At 42.2% G+C, this 26,475-nt stretch overlaps 1 protein-coding gene across 1 annotated transcript in view; it reads left to right on the top strand.

Annotated features, from left to right (window-relative positions):
• Positions 1-6,839: 6,839 nt before the first annotated feature.
• Positions 6,840-26,475, top strand: part of LOC143431310 (uncharacterized) — a 37,145-nt gene continuing 17,509 nt past the window's right edge. Inside the window, exon 1 of the mRNA XM_076907939.1 lies at positions 6,840-6,975. Within this exon, the coding sequence (XP_076764054.1) occupies positions 6,912-6,975 (64 nt within the window). The 5' untranslated portion in view covers positions 6,840-6,911. The remainder of the gene's footprint in view (positions 6,976-26,475) is intronic.

Genomic DNA, 26,475 nt, shown 5'->3' with positions numbered 1-26,475 from the left:
TATTCTCGTAGCCTTTTAAAAAACTTCACAAGTTGGAATTACTCGAAGGTTTATGACCGGCTTTCTTCGCGCGACAAGCACACTCGCAGTCCGTAAAGAACTGCGGGTTTAAGGTGGCTGTTTCCACACGATAATCCTCTACGGAACTTGTAGATACTACTCACCTTTAAATCACGATTCCGTTGACAACTATCTTTGAACGCAGGCATAATTTGTCGCTTCGATATTGTAAGATAATTCCAGCCAGACTTGAGTGCCGTTTAAATGGAATTTGTTTAAGATAATTATTGGAAATATGTAGGAATCATTATTTTAAGATTTTAAACATTTGGTTGGTAGAAATGAATAATGTTTCACAAGTTCAGAGAAGTAGTTGTATTTTTGTTTTAAATAATCAATCACAAGTTAATTCCCATTGATATCGATCATCGTACACTGCATTTCTGTCGCTGTTCTTCGGTTATTCATGCATTAATGATCATCGAACGACGCACACGTGCCATGTTAAATGATCTCATTGCTAATAGTCATTATATCGTCGGTAAATGGTACGAATACGAGTAAACACCATTCAAATCCAATCAACGAAATTATAGTGTCGAAACATACAGTTCGATGGGCATACGTAAATGCGTTTTTAATGTTTACATCGTGACATCACGTTAGCGGTCGTATGATAATGTCAAAATCGGATCACGATCCTGCACGCGTAATCATCGATCACGCAGCTGCGGTTATACAATGTTCGAACAGAAAAATTGTTACTTACTGACGCACAGTAGTCGGAAAACAGATGTCTTTTAAGCTATAATATTTCGCAAACAATTTTATTTAAAGATTAATTATCGCAGTTGTTGGAAACCACTTTTCGATCCATTTCACAATGATCGTGAATATTGATCGAAAAGCACAAAATTATTCCCGTCTCTTCGAAAAATTTCAGCGTTTGTTCGCGATAAGCTAAATTCATTTGCCGAGAAATGGTGAAATGCCACGTTTTTGCGTAATAGTGGGTTTAAAAGCCTACAAAGTGGTTGGCAGCGTAATTTAATATTTTTTTAATGGAGGCACATTTGAGAAAAGAGTACGCAGCAGTATTGAACTTCACTGATCGGGGATACATAAAGTGATGTGCATTATCCTATGGCGCAAGTTTAAAGAATTCACTTGGCAGATACTAATTTTAGTATCTACTTTTATTTTTAGATAAATGTCTGCTTAATATCGTATCTAGGCATGAAAGTTCTTAACCCGACAAGTTCTATTTTGGTTATGTAAATTGAAATTCTGCCACTGATTAAAGAAAATTCGAACAATAGTACCACATGCTTTAATAAGCATTCAGGTCATTGACGTCTAACATTAAATGTTCAATAAAATAGTCAATTTTTGTCATTTGCAATTTATATTTACTCGTCACGTGATACGACGAGTTAACAGTTAAAGATGAAGCTCATCGAATTTCCAATTGTTTCGCGTGTAGTATGCGGTTTACATAAGTAATGTTGAAAGAACATGGCCACTAACATTTTTTCGTGCAATGTTTCAACATCTCGTAAAGTTTGTGAAAAACAGCGGAAACTATTAACTGCTTTTTACGGCGGAACTATTAACTATTTTTTAGTAGTCATGAAGAAGAACATTTAATTACTTTTTGAAAGATGCCATGACATTCTCGATCACTTTTTATATATGTAATGGAACAAGCAATTTAAATGTACGTAAAACATTCATACATAACGTGTCAGACAAATTGACGTAACTTTTAATTAACGACTTCCCGTCAGTTCTTGCGTACCATAAAAAATCTTAACTACTGGTTAAAGAATAAGCGTTGTCACAATTATCCTTCCGGCAAAAAGGATTACAATCTGTCAGTGGGTATTTGCAAAATTGACGTACAGAATACACAGTAATCAATTTGATCTGTCCTTTCTTGAATTTGTAAAGAAGAGTCGAACGTTATGTGTCACAAAAAAAGGATCCTTCGATTAGAGAATGTACCTGAGCATTTTTAAACCAGCCGAGCAATCTCTCTTGTAATTAAATTCGCATATATTTCCATAGCGAATCGGCTCGTTATGGGTATCTACTGGAAATTAGGTTTTCAAACGGATCTACGTGTAATTAAAGGTGTGTAAAGCTGTACAGAAAATCAGATGCAATTACCCAAAGATTCGCTACGAATCCATTACCGACTCTGTTTACATTTCACTTAAGTAAAGTATTTCTCGAACCGTTCCATCGGGATGAAGTGTTCCCGCAGAACTGGGTCATGTCTCGGCAAACGAGAAACTTTATTCGTTCCTCTGCCCTTCATTTTCACCCCTTTATTGTCGCCCGTTTCTTCAGGGTTGCCTTCAGGAACGAGCTACGCATGAGCGACAAACCGACAGGGGGAAAGGAAGGGAATCAATAAGTAGGTCGTGTCATTCCACAAGCAAAGGTTTTCCCAATTTTCACGTTCACTATTTTTTCGCTAACTTCTCCTTATGCTGAATTTCATCCCTGGATAGCATCTCGAACGAAATTAACTAAAAGCTTGAGAGAGTAGAAAGTTCAGACTTTAATTTACTTCTTATCGCAACAACTTTGGATCAATTTTTTAACGCAGTTATGAAACTCCAAATCAGATCATTTTTTCGTGATATTCGAAGGATACAACCAATTTCGCCGTAATCGTATAATCTACTTCATTTTCATTATATCACTTCGATTTGGATGTATTTTGTTTGCTCGTGTTTGATCATTGCATAATTCAATTGCCATCGATTGAAATAATAATGTTTCATACGCATATAACTTCGTTTCAATGTTTTCGATTCTTTAGAAATGTGGTATCGTATCCACGCAATATTTCATATAACGTACATGGGCGAAATATGTTGACGTAGTTTTCTGAAGTACGTTGCAGGGGAAAAGTATGGCAAAACGATCTTGAATAAACATGAATTTCTACATGGACGCGTATATCGTTCTGTGGTAATAACTGGGGTGAAACAAACTATGTAGAAACAGCCAAAAGGACGCCGGGCGTCGCGACGGCGCCTCCCCAGTCAGACGGCGACTTTGGATGACGTGGCTGATGACGCAGATGAAACGTTGTACATAGCCAAGAAATTGGAAGCTGCACAAAATTACATTACATATTCTTTATTTTTACCTTTAGTGTTCTATCATAACGTTAACGTCTTTTTACTTCATTGACGTTGCCTCCTTTATTGATACGCGAAGCGCATTATCGAATAGCTCGTGTGAGGATCATACGAGGATTCCATGAATAAATGCGAGGGATATAGGATCGTTTTATTCGTAGAAATTGTTCATACAATGAACTCGAAATCTTTGTCGGGTAGCAGCACGTTTCATTAATTTCTGAAAAAGAAAGTAGTCGAAACAGCCGTGTCCGACGCTCGTTTCCCCAAAAGACCATACACCACACATCGAACGCAAAACATGCAAAGGTAAATGTTTGCCAGTCGCAACGGCGAACGTTTCATTGTCGAAAAACGCACGCAACACACGCGAAAACACAGCCAGCGGGTGGAAATGTTTCCGCGTAACCGCATCGCGTTAAAGGGTGATATAAAATCGGTTTTGACAAAATTCATTTGTCGCGCGATCGTTCATTATACGAGTATACTTTCTGGTTTTAGTAGAAAATGATTTTGGGGCATCAGTTCTGATTCTTGTCCCTTTCACGGGACGTGCATCAATTAACCGTGGTAACAGTTATAGGATAGAAAACGGGGGTTTAATTACTTTATCATTTCACTTGTTCACGCGACCTCCTCTCAACCTCTCTTTCTCTCTTTTCATCCCTTTGATTTTGTCACAGCTGGCACGCAGTAATTAAGCGGCAGCTACTGCGAATTTGTAACATCCATTTTAGCTGGTGTGTACATTTACATATGTAATTAATGCAACGTAGTAATTTCATGGAGAACCAATTCCGCAATTAGAGGTTCCGAATAGTTCTATTTTTTGTCTCTTTTTTTTCTGGGGCAAAAGAGTCACCGAATTATACTGGGAGAGTACCTTGTGATAAGAGAAATTGAAATTACCGCTGTTTTTACATTCTTATCTGGAGAAAGGGTATAATTGGGATGACAATTTTGGATATGTGTAATTATTCAAGCTGGGGATCACATTTTTGCTTTTGTACGTATATATTGTCCTGGATTACGAGCCAGAAGATTCTAAGCGATGTATGATAACAATAGGAAAAACTAGAGAATATGAGGGACACGGTTATTGAATACCTATACATTGTGATATCGGTCGGATTACAAGGGAATTCTATCGGAACGTACTTTGCTTTAACGTGAAAGTAGATAACTGGCTACATATACATAGATATGAGGATCTAGCGAATGGATATCTGCGCGTAAAGGTAAAGCTGTCGAGATTGGTTACATGCGAGATCAAAGTGGTTTTGTACCTACGTGAATAGCGATAGGAGCTTTTGCACGTTTGTCAGAGTGTCAAAGGCACAACTACTAGTCCGCGACTATTTTTCCTCATTTACAGACAACGCATTAATAAGGAAAAAGGGATGAGCTATCGATAGAGAAATGGTCAGAATTTTTATTTATAGTTTTCCGTTCCCTTTAATGAACGTATATGCACTCTCCCTAACGATGGGTTCAATTAGACTTTCATCCATATTTTCCACTGCTACTGATAGAAACGAAACAACACGTAACAAAAAGTCCATTGCATTGAAACGGAAACTCGTGTGAGACCTGCCTGGAATAAAATCGATAATTCGAAACAGAGTTAAACTTGTTTTCCTTTGAACCTTGTGCTCGCTTATTGCACTTTCTACGTTTAACTCAAGAACGCAATCATCGCAATGGATGCTTTTTCTAATCAGTATGAACTAGATATGTTCATGATTCTAAATAGATTACCTTCAGTTTATTTTCTGAACTATAAGCGGCCAGTTTTGTATTCGCCAAAGGCATCGCGCACTTAAAGGGAGCAAAATACCTCGAAACCCCTTATCCTTCAATATTTTCGACGCCTTTCTCTCGAGATTGTGACTTCATACGTTTCCCGCGAATAAAGCTCTTCCGTTTTCGCGTACGGGGCAAAACTCGCGTCGGATCGTAAAATTTTACGAGTTTCGTTTTCGTCCCGATTCAGCCTCCCACTCGGTTAGCTGCAGCGTTCTGATGCGAGAACCTCGTCGCTCTTGGAGCACCCAGATCGCTGTTATTTATTTTATTTAATTCTTTATTAGCCAGCAGGATATCCTTGCCCGCTGCGACACGTATCGCCAGCAGCTTCACTCCCAGCCTTCGTTTTTCTGTAAATACTTGAGGTCTTGCGTCAGGTTAAACGATTATTGAAAAGAGCGTAGAAGCACAGAGCGTGTGCGTCATATTATATTGAAAGGACTAGAAACGTGAAAGAATTTGAATAGATTGTTAAAAGATCCAACTCCGTGGAAGCGTATGGAGCAAAAAGCAGACGTTTAAAGAGAACTCCTTCCCTTGTTTTAATTGAACAGTCCTTTGGCGGGCAGTTGAACACAACTGGTGAGGTCACAGTCCGCGGTTTGGGAACAGAAATTAATCTGCCAGCTAAGTTACGATTTACCCGAATTATTCTCCGAAAATTATTCTATTCCCTCTGCGAACTGAACTCGCGGTTAAGTCTCGCGCCCCGGTCACTGGCTCGATGTAATCAAATTGGGCATTTGCATAATGCAAATTCGACGAACTAGAAAAACAGCGGGCGTTGAAGTTTCATGAGATCGCGAACGTACAAGCGAAGTGGGCTCGTCGTGTATCCACGGGGCGTTTCTATGCTCAATTAAGAGAGCACGCGTTACATTGCTCGCAGATGGAACGACCGAAGAGGGAAAATCCCCTTCAGCTACCTTTCCAAGGGAAAAATTAGTTATTTTACTGTTATCTTTAAAAGGAGCCGCCAAGCTAATGCCACTACGCGTATAATTAGATATGGCAGGTGTAGCTTGTCGTGGATTATTAGAAGCTGAAACGATTAATTGAAGAAAATTCAGGAATTTATTTTCAATAGGGTTCGCGATAAGGATCCTCAAGAGTTCTATTCATCCGTTCGCGTTCGTGCATACTTTTCAGCTCATAAAATAATCGCTAGAGGATCCTAATTATTTTCCAGCAGCTTTGATTCATGTCGTACGCTCATTACACGCTACCAGTCATCGTACTAGCGGTCAACGTCCGCGTTCACGGATAATAAGAGCCGAGGATACCGCGTGTAAACCCGCTAATTGCTCGTCACTATTGTCCATCGACAATGACAGCATGTTCTTAATTAAATTCCATCCTGGGGGGGCAGCGCGTAAAATCCTGGCCGCGCGGAGGAGGCGCTCTATCAATCAATGATCTTCCACGTCGCGCGAAACGAAAGCTGCGTGTAACGATACCGGCGCCAGCATAGTTTGGGAAAACAGCGTAACCGAGAAAAGATCGGTGAGCTGCTAGCGAAAGAGAAAGAGGCAGTTCTCCCCACTATCAAAAACGAGTCGGGTGGCGTGATCCGCGCAGTCGATCCGCGCAAGCGTACACGGCGTACGCCTTTAAAGCTTTGTGCCGCCAAAATGCATTCCCACGAGTCAGTCGTGCACAGCCGGTCGCGTAGTACGGATCGTAGAGCGTCGCAGACGTATACACACGAGTGACCGATCTACGCGATCCGAGAGCTACGATTTATCGTGTCAGAGGAACGAGACGGCTACGCGTTGTTTGCTGTTACACGCTCCTTTTCTGGAGACACGCTCGCAGCTGAACGACGCGCGTTCGCGTCCCGATAACCGATTTATCACTGGTGCGTGAACGCAACCAGCGCGTTCGCGTTTCGCGCTCGAACATTTTGGTGAGCTGAACCTGTGAGACAAACGTCACCGAGGAAGTCCAGCGATGAAAAATCTTAAGGAGAAACCGATGTCCTGGCTTAGCCTGTTTGTCGTTGCGTTCTCTTCCCGTGAGTAATTTTCACAGGTTACTTTAGCTTTCGTATCGGTCTCTCGATCGTCCTGACTTGTGTACGTATTGCTCTGCGCGATCTCGAAAGCAGGCTGACGTTAGTTTGCGTTTCGTCAACAATGTTTGTATGTATCGAGGTGTTGAACTTGGCGTTCGCCAGTTCGAACGATTGTAACGATGCCAATCCAAGAGAAAGGTGTGCTTGTAATTGTGCTGGAAAAATGTTGTTGCGCCTCGTAAGAAACGGTGGTAACACGAGCGCACCGAAAGCGACGCACTATGCGTATCCTGAAAACTAGAAGCTCCTTTCCGAGCGGTACGATTCGAAATACCAAACGCCAGTACGAAACACAGCGTGTCGAGTGTTCTATCTTTAGTTATTTTCGATCTATTCCAAGCGTGTTTTGCCGTTGTGATTTTAAATAGCCGTCTGTTAGAACTCGCGTGAAATGCATGTGTATTCATGAATTCGTATCTCGTGCCTTCCGCGGAGTCAGGATGACTAACAATTGACTGACCTACACAACGTACGCGTCCATGATTTCATTCAATTGGTCTCATCTTGCGGCGCAGCTCGTTAACCGCGTAAACAGATCAATTAACCAGTTTCCGTATCGAGTACAATGCATCATTCGCCGACGTACGTCAATGTTATTGAAGCACCTCGTGACGTAAATGGTTGTCTATCGTTTCTCTCGTTGAAAGCGTCGCGATCGGTGGTGGAGACGTTAACGGAGCCAAAAATGCTGTTACGAGAGAAGCGACGTCTATCTCTCGTCGGACGTTTAATTGATCAATTAAAAGAAGCACGAGAGGGATACAGTTGGTGGGAATTGAAAAAGGACCACGCCATATGTTACCACGCGCAGTCGCCACTGTGCATTCGCGTTTTATTAGTATCGTCGGCCCAGCGATCTACCATGGAGAGCGTTACAGAAAAAAGTGTTGATAATCCCATTCCACGCGAAAAAAATGGTCATCGGCGTCGTAATTAATGCGAGGAGCGTATCGCGAAATTCTAGAATGGTCGTTGGAGGACGAGCACGCACGATAAGTAGATTTTCTCGTGGTGCGTTACTAAAATAACACGATGCTTACCACGTGGGTGAGTCTCTCCGTTACATCGTACGAGATGACGTTGCGACTGCTGATTGGAGGACAGGATGGGCGTGCGCGTGGCCTTACCTTACAGGCATATAGCGATGGGACTGATCCGGTGCCAGGAATTTGCGAACAATTTGATTGTCAACTGCCTTTCGCGCAATTTAAACACCGACGTTTTGACACCTTCGTTTCAAAGTTGAAATCGTTGGGGTCACCCACTGGATGAGCGTTACAGATCGGTCCACCTGTTTTGATGCGCTAATTTGGAGCAAGCGATGAACTCATTGAGCTACCACAATTCATATCTCAAGGGTGAATCACGAATCTCTGAAATCATATCTGTAGGTGTACGTCGAACGATGTAATTTCACGGTAAAGAGGCATGTAATGACCCGATTAAGGTTTGGTCGTATCGAAATGACTCACCACTGTGCAATTCGAAAAGCTGCGCGTAAGTCGATACGAACGAAAGGGAAGAAAAGAAAGACTTGCATTGTACGTGGAAGAGAAAACGTGTTCTTTATATTTCCCAATTATTATTTGGTTTTTGTCTGGCGAACGTTAGACTGCAAAGAACGAGACGTCTCATGAATAATAATTAGCCAAAACAGAAAGATAAAGAAACGCGCGAAGGTCTTCTCGAGCCTCCGTATAGAGGATGATTGCATCGAGGCCTCAAAAACATCCTCGGTTTCTTTTCCCTCCTCTAGCCGTTCCCTCTCGCGAGGAGAGCCGGTTTCTCGCGGCGCATTCCATCGAGTTTAAGTTCTCCTTTCGTAACCAGCCACATAGAGTATAGGTATTTGCGCGCGCAGCCAAGATAGACGGATGTCCGGTCATCAGTCTCTCCTTCCGCGGTGATTCGCTATCCGCGGAATGTTAAATGGCATCGTATGATTTTCGGTTCCGTCAACGTCCGTGCGCGTCATTCTCCTTCCACTTTTTTTACACACCGACAACGTACATCATCGTAATAAGTAAAAGCATGTTATGCGAATATCGCGGCATATGAATTCAAAATGTAATTGTCAGCTCGCGTCGTGTCTCGATTTAAGTATTCAAATAGCTATTCAAATTTAGTTCTTTTCGCATATTATTTCTTTCTACGTTCATCGGTAGTTGAACGTACAAAAGGGTTTGACGACAGTTTAACGAAAGGTTTAAACAATCTTTTGATTCAATGAAGGATTGAAACGAATTAATTTAGAAAGTACTACAAGTGGCAAGAAAGGTTTGCAATTTGTTTAAAACTGTTTTATCGGCTAAAGTAATACGATTATCAGATAACGAAGAATCTGGTCTTCCGCTTAACGAGTTAAATAATTAAATCTCTCTCGGAGATTCAAGTACTTAGATGATTCTGTAAACGGTTTAATTAAAAATCGAATCCCTTTCTCGCGTCCATTGTAGGGAGAGTATTTTTGCAGCTTCTTATTTTCGTAATCCGTTTAGCTGAATATCTTCAGGTTGCAACAGGAAATTTACTATTCCCTTAAGATATTTCAAGTTGTTGTTCTGTTCGTTTCTGTTCGTATTTTTAGCCTCAATGTTATTTTAGATACTATTTTTACCGTGTAATTTCGCCAGCTAGCGTTAGTTCAGAAATTACTGTATATCTATGCGTGCAAAGTAAATACGTACGCAGTTCAATTTTGGTTTCTGATATTTCGTTCTGTAGATCAGCCAGTTAAATATGATCCACGTTCTAAAAGCAATGGTAATGCTGGTCGTGACATTCTCGATATTTTGGTCTTGGTAAACACCGTTTACACTTGTCAAGTTTGCACGTGCTTAACAGTATCAGTGATTTTATCGGAAAATAGTAAAAAATGCGCAGAGGAAGCATAAAATTGTACATATCGTGTAATCAAGAAATATTGTATTTGTTAACACAAGTATGATACATATTACATGTTATTATCGTATGCGATTACATGGTTTCGACAGATTACCTATATCTAAATTGATAATTTGACGAACTACTGACCATTGAAAAGCCTGGGAAACACGAATATCAGTGATCCTGTTTCTATTGTACACTCTTGACAGGTGATAGCACTTATCATCGCGTATTTTGCTTAACATACTCGTTTTGCAACTTGCAAAGTGTTTTGTATTGCAAAGTAGTACAAATCATTAGGTTCACAGCTCGTCCAGTCGTTTCTTTTCACACGAAGTACGCGTTCACCACACGTCGCGCAGGATTCTTTCGAGAATACTGCGTATAACAGTCGCTAACTAATTTGCAACGAAGTGTAACGATCACAGGAAGTACCGCGGTCGATTCAAAAGCGTTACAGACGAACCCGAACAATGCGACCAGCCGCTGGAGCTATTCATTCTCGACGTTACCAGTCAAAGTTCAAAGGCAGACGTCTGTCTTCCGTAACAGAGTTCACCATTCATAAAGTTTACCCGACCCGTCTCCTTCGATCCTGTTTCACGTTTTAACTTCGCTCTGTTTCATTCGGCTGGAACCATTTCCGTTGCGATAAATTACCAAATTACTCTTTCATCTTTAAGAGGAGAGTTTGGCTGAAAAGAAAAGCAGCACGTCAAGAAGGTGTGCACACGCGTTACTGCGAAGCGCAAGCTCCCCGTCGAGAGGCTCGCCTTTACTTTACTTCAGATTACTTCAGTTAGCCAAAGATAACTCGGGATATGTGGAATTTAATCACGTTGAGAGGGTACCCTGGGCAAACTGTTCGTTAACGAGGGATATTGGGATAGGTCACTGCTCCGGGCGGGTGTCTCGCGTACCATTCGACGACTGTTAGCCGACCTTATACCTTAATCCGGAGTCTAGAAGTTTGCGCAAGCCATCGAAACTTGGTCCTTTCAATTATGCCAATAAATAACGAAGCAACAAGCTATTCAAGTAATCCCACGCCAGCCACGTTTCCCACATTTCCACTCGAAGCCCGCGATTTCGTTGAATTTGAAACATGTCGCAGTTCGTGCGAGTGGAAGGGTAGTTTGAGCCGTCATCTTGGTTTCGAACGTGTATACCTATATAAGAGAATAGTAATATCGTCAATCGTAAAGCTTTGTCAACTAATTTTTATATTTTATTCGTGAAGAAAGAAGTTTCTGCTGTACGAGGATATAAAAATGTCCTCTTGCAAATTGAACTCGCGTGCGGTTCATACTCTTAAAATTTTGTAAAAATCCTTTTATTCTGCAATCTTCTTTCCCTCTTTTTAATTCGCCCTCCGAGATAAACCTTTAGTTGGCAGGTCGACAAAGGCCGCGGTATGCGATTCAGCTAGATTGAAGTAGACGTTTTGATTTATACAGTTGGACGATCTAGAAATAGAAAAAAGAAATGGAATTTAATTAGAGAACGTCACAAAATATGAAAATACTTTTCTCAACTCGCAAAAATATTCAATTTTACATTCGGGAGATATTAAAGGTTTTTTGTAAAGATTGATGAATTCAGTTAGCTTTCTGCGTCTGTATTTTGTGAACAATTACAGAACCAATGAAATGATGACTTAAACTACCCTTATTTTTTCATGGATTTATATAGAATCCCATAGAACGAGGAAAAAAGTAATTCGTTTGGTGTGAAATGACCCAACCCGGTTGGTTTACTGGTCCAGAAATTGTTCCGTCGTTTTCGATCGTCCATTCGTTTCCGCGTGTTTATTCCACTGTTTCGTTCGCGAATTACTTTTACTTTACGTTTACCTTTCCGAGCACGCAATCAACGCTCGAGAATTCTCCCGCGAATATGGGAAACAATGAAGCCGAAAGTGCGCGCAGTTGAGCTCAATCTGTTGATTTTGAACGGGCGCGCCGATTGTATGGCTGATTCCGGCCGCGTTTCGCCACTTTTTTGATTGACCGGAAATTCGTACCACGATTCCGTTGGGGCGATCCAGTTTGGCCCAGTTATCGAATGTTACTTCATCTGTGTGCTATTTTCGTTTATTCGCGCTCTCTGAGAAACCTTTTCAAATTTGATTAAACGTTCTGATGATATTTTCAAGTCGTAAATGATTGCAATTCCTATTAGTAACTCGTAATCCAGGCGTCGAAGGATGAAACGAACGATTCGTAGCGAGGCGACGAATGCAACAAGAGATATTCCCCATCTCACCCTCCGCTTAATTAAAGCTTTTTCAGTTTAAATGCCTCTAGTTAAAAAGCGTTTTACAGCGAGTCTCTTAATGAACTCTAGCGAGACTTTTCGCTCGAACTCGAACATCGAGCCTTATAATTAACTCGAGATTGTGCATGCAACGCGATCGTTTCGGGTGGGAAGTCGCGCGACCAGGAAAGTTCTTGGCACGTGAAAAGCAGGGTCGCCTGTTGGCAGGGTCATGCATCTGCTTTGTCGAGGATCTCGAGCAGTGCCAACAACGACGAGAGGCCCTCTCTTGGTTGTCGGACATTTTAGTCAGGAGAAACTGAAAGTTAAATCTCTTGGCGATCGATCGCCAATAATAGACGATACTATGACAACTATACGGATTCCTGATAAAAGTGCGATAACATCGGGGAACAATTCGATTCAGCAAATTCGTGGAGTTGCATCGATGGAATATTCTCTCGATGATACGATGCTATCTTCCGAGATCGTTCGATTAGATCATCGTTGAACAGCCACTTTTCGTTACTGTTGATACTCTGTCTTTTATCGTACTATCGAGAGTCACACCATAGAATTTTTTTTCGAAGCTGAATAAGGATTCCTGTGATATCTATCGTGTATGTATATCTACTCCACTCTCTTGAGTGTTTTATCTTAACTGCCAGTTTCCATTAAGTTATTGCAATGATAAAAGATCTCGTAGTATCAGTAGGGCGCGTGTCGATACGATCCAGGTTTTGGGGGTGGCTATAACACCTATTACCTGCTGTCGCTCCATTTTTAAGGAGAAACAAAAGGAATCCAGGATAAAGAAAAATAGAGGATAATGAAAACTACAGAAACACGTGGCGCTGTACGTAATACGTTCGATTTTAATTGAAAGCGTCGGCGCTTTGTAGCGACAGGCAAACAACGGAAGCAATTTTTCGCTCCATTTCACACAATCGCCCCTTCGAAAGCTTAATTTAATATCACTGATACTCATAGTACCTTCTCTTTTCAATTTTCCCCTCCATTTCATCATTCTCTTCCGTCTATAACCGAAAACTCCGTATTCTAATCTCCAGCGAACGGATTGAGATTCCTTCGACAGACGATTTCGTAACTTGCGTACGACCGCACGCGTTATCTTTATCGTAGTTGTTGTTCTTATTGTCATTAAGCGTGTCTAGCATCGACGTAGAACCGCGATGACAGCGTTATCGTCGTTGTTTTGTCTATGCTAGCCGAGATAACAGACGTTGGATACACAGCGGAGCATTGTAACTGACCTGCGCGATTAGACGCGCTATTATGCTGTTGTCACTTGTTGCAACGTTTATGCCAGGACTACTGAAAGATGGTGCTTCGTGGACTGCGAGGATAAGGAGCCGCGTAGGAGTTCTATCCACCGACAAGGACTAAACCGTTCCCCTTGATGCGTTACGATGCTCAAGTACTTAAACTCTGCTGCAGAGTTTGAATGAATGGTACACGATTCGAGACAGGATGCGTGGAGTTGTTTAGGCACCGGTTAAGATCTTCGCGCTTGATTAATTCAGAGCTGAGCCTTCAGCGAGCTTTTGTGGAGACGGGGACAGGATGTGGAATAAAAGTCGAGGGTAGAATGATAAAGGAGCGAGTCATAAAAGTTCTTTTTACTTCTCGTTCGTTTTCGACAGAAAGTTTATTCGCTTACTGGTGACGATAGAAATTTATCAACGGTACGTTGACCAAATTTTTACTGACGTCCAAGTGAAAGTAAAACATTTAGAGCGTTTTAGTAAGCGCAATCCGATTTGCAGGATCGAGGTGGGGCGTCGTGAACGTTTCTGGCATCGTATCTGCTTTGAAATTTGAGTATTCAAAAGTTGACGATTAATGAGTAACATGAATTTCATAACAATGAAATTAGCATTTGTCCATCTGCCAGTATTGTTTCGAATACATTGTAAATCGTGTTGGTAGATATTGTTCATCCTGTTATTTGATTTTTAAGGAAACTGTGTAACAGTTTAGAAGTATAAAGAAGCAGTCATGAATATTTGATACTCCTCGTTTCATTAACGTGGTATTCAGTATTAATTAATCTATGGATTTACAAGTTGATTACAAACAGTGGGCTCCAAGAATTCATACCGCCTTTCAATGATAATATTTTTATCGTCGCTTTGATTTACAAGTTAGATTGAAGTTTATTGATGTAATTTCCATCTGTAAATGTTAATAATTTTGTTTACAGTCGGTATTGATGATCTTGCTGCAGATTATTTGCATCACTTTTTTCATAATTGATCGTTCGCTGAAACGGTTACATAAAGAGGGGACTAAATTAGTCTGTGACGCGCGGATGAAGCTAACTTTCGAACAAAACAATCATTTTCCTCGTTTCGTAACCAGATAAAAATATGCGTCTCTTTACGCAGCAGGATCCAGCTCTTAAATACATCGAATGAATCAGCCTCGATTCATTTACATAAGACGTCTCATTCAGCTCTGAAAAAGTATCGCATTTATTCATTTTTTAGACACAGTGAAAGATCAGTAGCTGACGGACATTTTCAAGTACGCCGCGAATTCCACCTGGCTCTCTATTCAAACGAAACTTTTCAATTACTACCGAAATAATTTGCCATTTCCACTTGCCTCGTCCTTTCGATTAGCATGATGCGACGCTCATTGTACGACACGAACCAGACGAACCATTACCAAATCATTAACAAATTTCATTAACCTAATGCAACCTCGCGTTCTCATCACGGTTAACAAGACCCTGTTGTTTGACTTGCAATCGAGCGTGCAAATTTCGCTCGTATCATAGGCGTGTCTGTTATTATTATACTATCGAGCCTTTCGTCGATATGATGGACGACAAGCTATATATGCAAGTTCCTCCACTTCTGCAGCCTTTTGATTATTCATGTTAAATAGGAAAACGAGTCTCGTTCGAATCAAGTATCAGAAATTCATTGACTGTTTCTATTTCATTCATCTAGCGGTACACGTTCACGTGGCCGTGTAACCAGTTTCGTTCCGGCAGATAAAAAGCGCGCGGGAGTACTCCATGCACCAGTAGTGTCGCGCGAAACAGATAACGACTCGCGTCTAACGCGATTTATATTGCATCTTTGTACCAAACGTCTGTTTAGTCTACAGAAACGGGGCTCGCGTGATAAGGAGGAGACATTCATTGTCACGTAAATGATTTCATTGCCCAGACGCCTGGTATCTCTCGACGCGGTGTGTATCTCGCATGCGAATCAACGGGGTTATCATACCAACGCGTTTTTTCCCCATCACTGTCGTTAGCCTCGTGTAGTCGCGTCCGCTGAAAGTTAATTGATCGTTACTATCGATGCTGGCCTCGTTAATCTGCTAGATTAAGGAATTCTGTCTGCGGAATTGCGTAATTAAACTTCAACCCGAGCCAGCGGACCTGATAAGTTCGATATCGGAGTGCGAATGTACGTAGCTTCCTATGTAATGGGATTTCCTCTTAATTATTGACGCTACTTAATCGTTTGTGTGCACCAACAAGGGTATATTACCGCAGGCTCTAGCTCTGCTGGTCTCGTAAAGGCAAACGCCACGACACGTCGTTCAATTAACGAGTGGTTGTATCTACTCAGTAGTATCGACTCTCGTTTGTCAGACGTCCGTGCTAGGAAGTTCATCTGGAGCAATTTTTTGTTCCTTTCCTCCAGACGTCTTTAGCTAGCTTTATCAGTGGTTAAGATAAGTGGGACAGATTTATTGTCGGTAACGAGTATTTACAGATGATAAATCATTATCAGGCTACTTTACATAATTGCTTTCGAGCTGCTTAATCATTTAATGAGATTTTTATGAATGAGCAGATACGTGTATTGTATGAAGTATTTGAAGGATTACGCGAACGTAGATATGCGAAAATTGGGGCTCTTAATTAATTACAGATAAACTCTTAAATAGTACTTTCGATGGAGAGATCGATCAGATTGATAAAGGTTTGGGATATCTGATATTGTCGATGCAAAGATACACGCATTCTGTGCAAAGCTGAATCTAAAATTGGACAAAATGCAGTCGAGCTGGACGCTCGCAATTTTACTTCGCTACTTTTATTTTCAGTAGCTCGAATGCAGCAACAATTCGATACTGTCTTGGCTCTCTTATCACTTCTCTATCAAATTCACCGCAGATTGTTCCTTTTCCACGTACGTAGCTATCTTATCGTCTATTACAACGGAAACGCACAGCGGTTAAAGAAAAAGGCGCCTTACCCAGTACCCCGACTCGGCTGCTTCTATTCTTACCGTTTGCTGCACTTTTATCTCAATCCTCTACCAAATTAACCGCAGGTCGCCCCGTTCTCATGCGTCTTACCATCACAATGGTCGAAACTGATAATTCTAAGCAAAAATCGACCTCGCTACTTCTACGTTCCCAACAACCTCCAGCACTACTATCCCAAATAGTAGATCAGAACGCGAGAACGCTCTCGTTCGTGCCTCTTATCGATCCTCCAACGCCTCAACCGCGGATCGTTTCTTCTTTCCCATGCGTCTCGACATTCTCGCGGGCGGAAGCCGCGATCGAGGGCTCGATTCGAGATCGAGCGAGGTGGCTGCAGTCGCGGCGGAGGGCTGCGTCGGCTAGAAAGTTTCATTAACCCGATACACTTTCACAGTGGTATCGTCTGGGCCGCAGAGAGTGGTCGACGCGCTGGGTGGCACCCGTGCACGTACGCGCACGACCATTCGTAGACAAGTGTTCGTGTAGCCGGCGTCTCGCTTCGTTCACCTCGACGCTGCGCTTGGTCGCGACAAGTCGGGTTCTCACGCGCACAGAGGCGCCCTGATACGCGCCACGCACGTATACCGTCGAACGTACGCGCTGACGCAGCTATACGGGGCCAGCAGGCACATCGTAGTCGAGGGGCAAGGGAATGGATCTTATTTATAACAAGACGGGACCATCGTACGATGCCGGCACGACCAATCGCGAGGCATCTCGTGGTCTGGCCTTGCGGACCGCTCCTCCGCGCGCACGCACACACGCGTGGCCAACCGCGCGATTCAACGTCACCGCCGATGCGTTCCCTGCCCCCTTTGCCTGATATCGACGCACGCGTTCGATGATCCCTCGTTTTTCCTTTTGCACCACGGTTCTTCGATTTCGAGCTACTTTCTGACTCGGATTTTGGATCGTCTCGTTACTTCGCTTCGTTTTGATCGTGACACGCATCATGTTGTTCTTTGCTACTGGCTTTTATGTTTGTGAGGTTTGGGGGAACTTCGTTTTGGAGGGTCTGTTTTGCTGAAGTAGCATGAGTGGACGAAAATGGTCACTGGTTGGAGAAATAGGTCGTTTCGAGCATTTATTGTCTTCTTTGGATGCTATACCAGATTTCATCCCCCTTGTGAGAGTTTGGGGTAGCAAGGTTTTGTTGTCTCAACCTTGGAATATCAATGTGCCTTCGGAAGTTTGGATGTCTTTTAACTGGCGAGTGGAATTTTTCCAAAAACTCATTGCATTAGTTCGGTGTATATACTTAACCTTCACTTACAATCGTAACGTCAATACAATTTTGCACGTAATATATGTTCCATGAATCGATAATTTACAATTGCGTTTGCATGTCTCTTCGCTTTCTAAGAAGTTCAATTTATCATTTGATTGACAGGAGTAAGAGATAATACCTTGTGTTTTCTTATGCAATTTTATGCGTTCGATCAATGACGTCTCGTTTCGATAACATTTTATGCAGCAATTTCTATCCCTGTGCGGTGGGGACCAGAATGCACTCACAGTATCCCCTGCTTGTCGTAAAAGGCGACTAATAGGGGCAGGTAGGGATAGTTCACTCGTTAAAGCATTCTCTTTTAAAGAAAAACCTGAACTTCAGTCGAGAAATGATTTTTTAGCGTTTCCATATTTGTAATCGATCGTACAGATTTCAAGTTTAACGGTAGCCAGCGTTGTCGAGCATGGGTTTTTGGCAATATGGATCATCGAAAATTGAAGGTTCGATCAGTGGTGCACGACGACGTCTGAAGGATTTGGAGTACGAATCCTTGAGATAGTTATGGATGGAAATAGGTTAGCCACGAGTATTTCCAGTTACAGCTTGAAATAGTTGGAGCGTTGTTTCGAGGAAGTAGGGTGTCTCGTTGCTTGACAATCCTAAGGAAAGATGGTGTGTATTCTGGCGTTCAGCCAACGTAGCATGCTCAAGGTGCTGTTAAATACGTCAGAGAATGGTGATTAATTGATGTATTGGGAATTATTTCGAACAGGGCGTTATCGAAATCGATGCTAGACTATTGAAACAGAGAGGATGCGCTACTTAATGTTTCAGTGTAGTTGGCAATATCGTCGCGAGTACCGGTTGTTCAGTCGAGAGTGGAAGTTTTCGAGACATAATTCTAATTGGGATTGGGTAAATGTATGAAAATTTACACGTTTTTGCCTGCTCACGTGTACGCGTCATCGAAGTTACGCAAAATTTTCGGATCAAACGCACTCTTGCAATCAAGGCCGGTGACGAAATTCTCGATCGCATCGTGGATCATTCACAGAGAACTTCTGTATTCATGGTATGGCATTGAATGGCTAAACGTAGAAGTTGTACGATTGCGCAACCAAATTCAGATCTCTTTTTCTTTATGTCACCTGCATTGCGTAACTAATACATTCTTACAACTAGAAAGTTCTTGAATAGCAACCAACAACTTTCGTTTTGCGAGTAAACAAATTTGTTTAACGTAATTTTGAATCACGAGTATATCGCGCAAGTCGTTCATAAAAAATTACCTTCGATTTTATATACTCTTCGCACCTTTTTCTTGGTCGATACGTAAAGTAACACTGCACGAACCTTTTTCGTAACTCGTACTCTCGATTATCGCATCAGTTTCTTCGTCCCACGTCTTCGAGCTGTTCGTTCAATTTAAGCTCATCATCAACTTCGTTCGTACTGCGAAGTTGCATGTGCAACCGCGTACGTGATTGATGCGTTTATTATTATCAGCGATGATGCGCTGTGCATCACTACCGCATCTATCTCGATGATCATCTCGAAGGACATCTTCTACAGCGTTTACGCCCAAACTCAGTCTGCAAGGTGCAGAGGTATGGAATTTCTTGGTGAATTACGACTTGTCGAGGAGCTCTCGCGAGGACCCAGGTGGACACATTGAAATATGCTCTGAACCATTGACATTTCAACCCTAGCAGATACGTAAATTGCTTTTGTATTATCGCGAGTAGAATGTGCAATACTAAGGTAGAAGTATAATCTAACCTGTGCGGTAGAATCGTTTTGGAAAACGATCGTAAAATCTCCATTACACTGTTTTAACGTATACAGTTTCTCTACCAGGTTACTCGAAGTGGGAATTATCTTATCTGGAGCAACGTGAAATATTAAAGTAACATTTACATTCGAAATTACTATTTTGGGAGGTTCGTACGTTATCGAACACGTACACACGTGTAAAGCGAAGCAAGATCGTGCCTTCTGCTCGGTACAGATTCGCCTCTGGAATGAACCCTCCGCGTGGTTATTGAAACAGATGAAATTTAATTAAGATCGTGCTCCTCGATCATTCTAATTCAACATCTTAATAATTGCTGGCCAGTTGGGTCAGAGAATATTCGCGTTTGTACACTTTTTAGAACATCGATCGTCCATTCGTGAGTTTGCTGGAAAAAATAATGGTTAATAGCCGGCTGAGGCTCAAGCTACAAACAGCTTTGAGGATATTTGGTTTTTTTTCAACTAGATCGTTAGTATGTTCCGTTTGCAAAAATAATTAACGCTTTATGGCAGTGCTTTTCGTTACTCTTCGTGACCCAGCTTGTATACCATCCGTTTGTATGTTGATTAATATTTCTGTTTCGTTCCTCGTATTTAATTTCGCGTTCAATCCCTCGCTGCGCAATCAGGAGTTGAAGTTTGATCGAATTTAATTGAAATTGCTACGAGATTTTCTTTATTAATTAAATTATAGGCGCTCCTCGCGCTCGTCTCGGTTCCAGGATCTTCAATTTTCTTTGAAATGTAATAAGATTTACACGGGAAATTCATTGTTTAATTTTTAACAGCTAATTTCAAGTTACACATCGCGAACACGATCCTGTTCCTTCTTTTTCTTGATAACATTTGACCGAGTTCCAAACTTTCCTCGTTCTCAAACAACCTATTAAGACTTTTCCAGCAATACCAGTGTCCTCGAAGTTAATCCAATGTTTCGTTGGTTTTCCAGATTTGCTTTATGATTTTATATCTCTATTTTTCCTTCTCTCGACATTTCATTTTTCTTCTAGTTATAGATGGTGCACTTTTGAACTTTCAACAAATTTGTTCCGATTCTTCTTTTTATATTTAATAGTATTATTTAGAAATTATCATGTTAGAATGTTAAATAATATCCAATGTTCAAACTCATTCTCTCCTACTCTCATCTATGCAAAATTACATCGAATAACGACATCAGCTGAGAACACGAGAGAATCGATACGAATCCGCGAAACCGCCACTCAATTAGTGAAATTTTCATGATAGAAAGTCCGTTTTGACTGAGTTTCTTCCTTCCATCCCCTGAATTGGCCTGTCTAAGTGAACACGCGAAAACGGAGGAAAGTTACGCTCGTTGAGTTTGCTCTTCAGTGTCTTCGGAAATTTGTACACCGCGAATCGTCGTCCTTTCCCTCCATTGACGATTAGTAATGCTTCGATTAATTATTCCATTAGGAGGATACGAAATTTTCACTAGCGATCTCGTTGAGGTATTCGTCAAGGTTGACTAAATGCATTGGGGGAGCTGACATAACCGGTCGCTCAGATTTTGAAACGACCAAAAAAGAAATTTGCATTTCAAGTTCGTAAGTTAGCTCATCGTGTCCTCGATTTTATTGGGGTATTACTCTTTCTCTTTCTATCATCGTGACTCGAACGTGTTTTTAATACTTGCTCGCTGCATTCAAAATGATAGATGAACAAATAAATCAGTACTTGAAAAGGTAAGTGAAAATCAATGAAATTTAAGAGGAAAATCATTTAGCTAGGGGGAAAGAGAGAGAGAGAGAGAGAGAGACACGTGCTTGGAATTTCGCTGAAACGTCGTGTTCATATAAAGTTAGTTTCCAAGCGAATTCGTGGAACGAAGTAACCACTTGTTTCAGTAGCAACCATGATCGGGAGCGGCTCCGTTTACGGTCGCCTTCAAACGACGTATTTCATTGTCTCGTGCAAATCGCACCAATTCGGACAACTAGGTGCGCATGCACTTCTATCCGTGTGTTTGCACGTGTGTGAACAGTCGCTGTGCAAATACGCGAAATTACTGCCGTCAGTTTATCTGTTTTGTCTTTGACACACAGTACATACCAGGCTGAACCGGAGGCATGTCGATCCGCGTATGATCGACGCGAGCATTCTGAATTGCTCTACCCGCAAGAACAAGGTACATAAGTACACAGTTTACTTTGCGCGAACGCAACAGTTACTTCCTTTGCCGTGGCAACTGCCCTGTAGCCTTCATCAGTAAAACACTAATGGAATTATCTTCACAGAATTAGAATTGCTACAGTAGTATTATCATCCACACGTTTCCTTCGAAATCACAACTATTCTCGCTTCTCTTTTATCACTCCAGATCGATGCATTTGGTAAAGCAAGGATCGCAGTAGATAACTCGAGCATTAGACTGGCGAACATAGATAAATCACGACTGTTCTCGCTTCTTCTATCACTCCAGGTCGATGCATTTGGTAAATCAAGGATCGCAGTAGATAACTCGAGTATTAGGCTGGCGAACATAGGTAAATACACGCGCTATCTTTCATCAGTCTCAGAATACCTGCTACGAGGACGTACACGCGACCAGTCCCAAGACGGTGCGCATATTTCGAGGCAACGCTGCTGCCCTACGGAAATTCCATCGTCGAAGATATCCCTCGTACGCCGAAACAAGCCCGCATAGTTCACCCTGTTATGCGCCAGAGGGATTGCCACTGTCGACCAGAGGGCACCAACCGCCCCGCACGAGTCACGGAATTAACTAATACCCGGGCGCATAATGCGCTCGTAATTTAGGCCCCGCTGCGAGAGCTGTAATGGTCCGCTCGCTTTAAAACGAGCACGGTGTTTATGGGGGTTGTCGACAGGATATATAGTACAGGTGTTGGACGTGGCACGGGGGTAGCGATAGCAGGGGTTGCTGGCGACGAAAACCGGGTAGCAGGCAGCGAATTATCGGTCGATCGATGCCGCGTGAGCTACGAGAGAACGTGTCGCGATTTTCCTCGTTTTTCATGCGCCCCTCCCCGTTTCGCTTTCACCCTCGTTCTCTTTCACCGTGCGACGGCCAGCTGATCAGATTTAGCATTTCACACCGGAAATAGAGCATTTTTGCTTGGCACGGGAGCTCGAACGGTTCGTTTATCCGGGAATTCCTATCGGCTACGTCCCCCGCTGGCACAGACATAGCTGCGCGCTCGCCTGTTGTGCAAATAGCGTAACACGTAATTGTTTAGTATTGTTGCGCGCGCTAGTTACGCCTTCGATGGGAAATTAATGGAGGGCAAATTAATTTAATTAAGGTAGAACGGAGAAGGGTAATGCGGGGGTGTTTCGAGTGGTAATTGTGTTTTGATAGAATTTCACGGAAGTTGCCCGCTTGTGTGCGCGGTTAATTAGGATATTAAAGCGAGCGGAATAATCGAGGCAGTGTCTAAAGTGTAACGAAAGATCTATCGCAGAATTTTTTTGTTCAATAAGAAATTGAATTCTCTGGACTGTGAGAAATATAGACGCGCTTTGAGCGCATCTGTAGAACCGGAAGTGGTGGAATTGTGACGCAGAGTGATGGTCCAGACATGTTTGCATGGAGAGGAAGGGAAACGGTGGATAATTTGAGTGGGTTGATGGAAATTGAGATTGATTAAATTCTACGTTTTAGGGTTGATTCTACATTAACGATGATTAGGTGTCGTATTAACCACGTTGCCATTATTCAATTACATTCGTACACGTAGGTAGATGCAAGCACATAAGCGCAGAAATTTCTTAGACAGTGACCCAGAAATGGTTTTCATTCGATTTTAGCGAATGAATGGAATCTATAGATAACAGTTATCTCTGGATAACTCTGTTACATTCTCATTGAATTATTTTTATCGATCAATTTATATTTCTACTGAAGTTCATTCCGAAACTTGATCTACACCTTGTGAATTTAATATCCCGCGGTTAGTATTCGTTGTTCGTTCTCTATCAAGGAATAGCGGTTCATTTCCCCCAATTATAAGTTCCTGTATCCATTTCCCTCGTGCGCATTGATCAAAATATGCCCTGGTATAATGGAGCGCCGGATTAACGACCGACGCGATTTCATTCGTTAAGCGTAACTTCCATCCACCTCGCAATCGTTGAAGTACCTACACAGTATGTAATTAGTGTCGTTAACGGAGAAGTTTTCAAACTAAGGTTGCCACGAGTGTGCATATTCTCGCATACGTTAATACGTTTTTATGGATACACGTGGTCGAAGACTGCACTCGTGCTGAAGTTAAGATTTTAATTAGTATTCACTCGTAACTGTTCAATCTTCTAGTTTTTATACTTTTTTTTCTATTCTTCGCTGATATATGTATATATTTCGAATTACGAAGGAAGCAAGTAGCGTAAACGTTGCGTAAATCCTAAAGAACATTAATCAACTCCACTTCAATCTTCTTCCATCGCTTCTCCTACTTCATTTTAACTTCGTCGCGCGTTACGCCAAAGATAATTACTATCGTGCCGAGTCTCGGACCGCGTAGCCTGGGGTTCGTTCTCCTCGAGCGATAATCGAGAATCAATTTCACCCCTTTCAACCGCCACCGTTTACCAGCTCGCGTCGCTGAGCCCTCCCCAAAAAGATAGGCGGATTAATGACGTCGACAGACGTCGGAAATTACCGCGCGACCCAGCTAAAAAGAGAGAAAAATCGGGACCTACCACCGTGTCACTCATGGCTAGGACAAATATCGCCGCTGGTTCCTTCGATTCCCTCTGCAGCTCGATTTTCCGCCGGGTTCCTCGTCTTTTCCTTCCGTTCCCTTTTCTCCACCCCCCCTCTCCCCTTTTATCGGGAGACAGTCAACTCTGGCAAACATTAATTCCACAGCCCGCGATAGATGAAGCACCGCTCGGGCACGATCATTAAAATAACGAGTGAAAAGATAGTCGGAGGGGCACCCTCTAAGGCGGTCGTCGCCTCCCCTCGAGTAGCCAGACGAAAGGGGTGAATCTGGAGTACAAAATGAAAAAATCGTTCCTTTTGTTTGCCTCTCCTGTATTTCTTTCGTCTATTCTTCTCTCTCTCTCTCTCTCTCTATTTCTGAGAATGGATTTTTCAAAAATTCTCAGATTCTCCAGCGAATGCGATAGGTAAATAGCAAAACAGTTTGAATTTTGGAAAGCAGAAAGTAGGAACGAATTACTTTGAGTTTCAATCTCATCCAGTTGTTACATCGATATCTCTGTTATCGTTCGTGGTCAGATTCATTCAAACAGGTTAGCATTTAGCTATACACCAATCACTTTGCCGAACAGATTACGCGGTCGAATTCGAATTGTATCCGAAATTTGTCGCACGGCTCGTTGAATCGATACTCATTGATAAGTGCTTGCCCGTGTAATCTCGGTTAGCAGACAACGATAGGGACCGGATGCCATATGGTCGACCGATTAACCATTCAAATTGCCCGATCGCTCGCCCATCAGGCGCAGTTTTCAACATTCGAAACCAGCTATCCGGTGAATTAACGCTTTTCCATTTCGCCTCCCATGGTTTTTCAACCAATACCATCGAGTTTTCCAATTGAATTTGTCGGCTGTCCACTAAATTGACGCACGCGTTCGAATCACGTCGCTGGTTGTTGTTCGAATCGCTGTCATTTTAATCGATGTCCAGGACATCGATTTCTATTTAACGTTCGAACTTCGAACTTCCTCCGCGTGGCAACAAAGTTCTAATGTCGAATAAACTGCGATACTAATTTTGTATAACTGAGAATCATTCAATATTTTAAATTCAAAATATTGTAAATTCGCGATTCGAGCAGTGGTGGGCAGAGAAGTCGCTGAAAAATTCAAGTGGGCCTGGTGATCGCGTTCGATACATCCTAGCTAGTCGAGCGTGGTGTTCAACGGCGCGCAGTGTTTCACGTGGCGCGATGTATAGCCGTTATTTGATAACAGTCAATCTCGCGGAAAATAGGGGCTGGGGCGAAATTTACATTCAAATTCGGTTCCGTTTCCCGCGGAGATCGAAAATTATACCTCGATTACCGCGTGCACGCGCGCGTAGTCGTTCTTTTTTTGGCACGAAGCCGCTCGAAAAACTTTTCGAACACCGCCTGGAATTTAGTTTGAACGGAATATCGTATCTCTTCCTGCGGGGTTGCGCTTTTTCTCTTCTGCCTCGAACGCGGTGGCGGCCCTCCACCCTTTTCCGCGCGGTACACGCGCGACCGCTTCTTATTGTGCCACGCGACAAATGGAACTCTGCTACGGAGTCGACCGGTTTTTGTTACGAAGAAGAAACGACAAATAACTGCGCGAGATGGTTGTTCCTCTGAAGTGTAACCTGTTTACAGGGGTGCCTCACGAATGCTCGCGAAAAGGTATGTCTGTTCGCCGTGTACAGCTTGATATGGGATCAAATGTCTTGTGATAAAAAGAGCCACTCGTGTTTTATCAAAAACTTGTTATAACAGCAGGACACGCATACGGTGGTTTTAGTATTTTTATTTGCAAAATGCTGGCAAAGTTAATATGGATATCCGTTCTATACCTGCTATAATTACGCTATGTAATGGTTTTCTCGCAAATTATGTTGGATCTGTTGGTGGCTGGTATGTTTTCGCGAAGAATAATTCCCTTTTTCCATCAGGGTTGCAAACAATACGAGTATTCAGAGGATGAGTTTCATTAGCAGGTGGATATAGGCTGCTACCAAAACAGTGGTACAAGCTGGTAGAATGTGATTCATTATTCAAAATGAAGAAAAAAAGGATGGAGAACAAAGGTTCTGTAATTCAGATTTAATTTTCATGAAAATTAATTCGGAAAGTCTGTTGTAGTTGGCGAGGTAGTTCTGCGCGCTGTTGTATCGGGTTGAACTTCTCCGGAACTTTACCTTCCACGAGCACGGAAAGATTGTATTTTAATTACAATTTATACGCTGTAGAATGTTTGATAACCCAACTTTTCAATAGATCGTAAAGAGTAACGCGAAGTAATAAACGAATCGAGTCTTCTTTCGAAGGCAACGTTATCGATCT

The sequence above is a fragment of the Xylocopa sonorina genome, chromosome 17 (genome assembly GCF_050948175.1).
Source record: "Xylocopa sonorina isolate GNS202 chromosome 17, iyXylSono1_principal, whole genome shotgun sequence".
Taxonomy (NCBI): domain Eukaryota; kingdom Metazoa; phylum Arthropoda; class Insecta; order Hymenoptera; family Apidae; genus Xylocopa; species Xylocopa sonorina.
The sequence above is the reverse complement of the archived record's forward strand: the minus strand, read 5'-3'. Positions and strand labels throughout refer to the sequence as shown.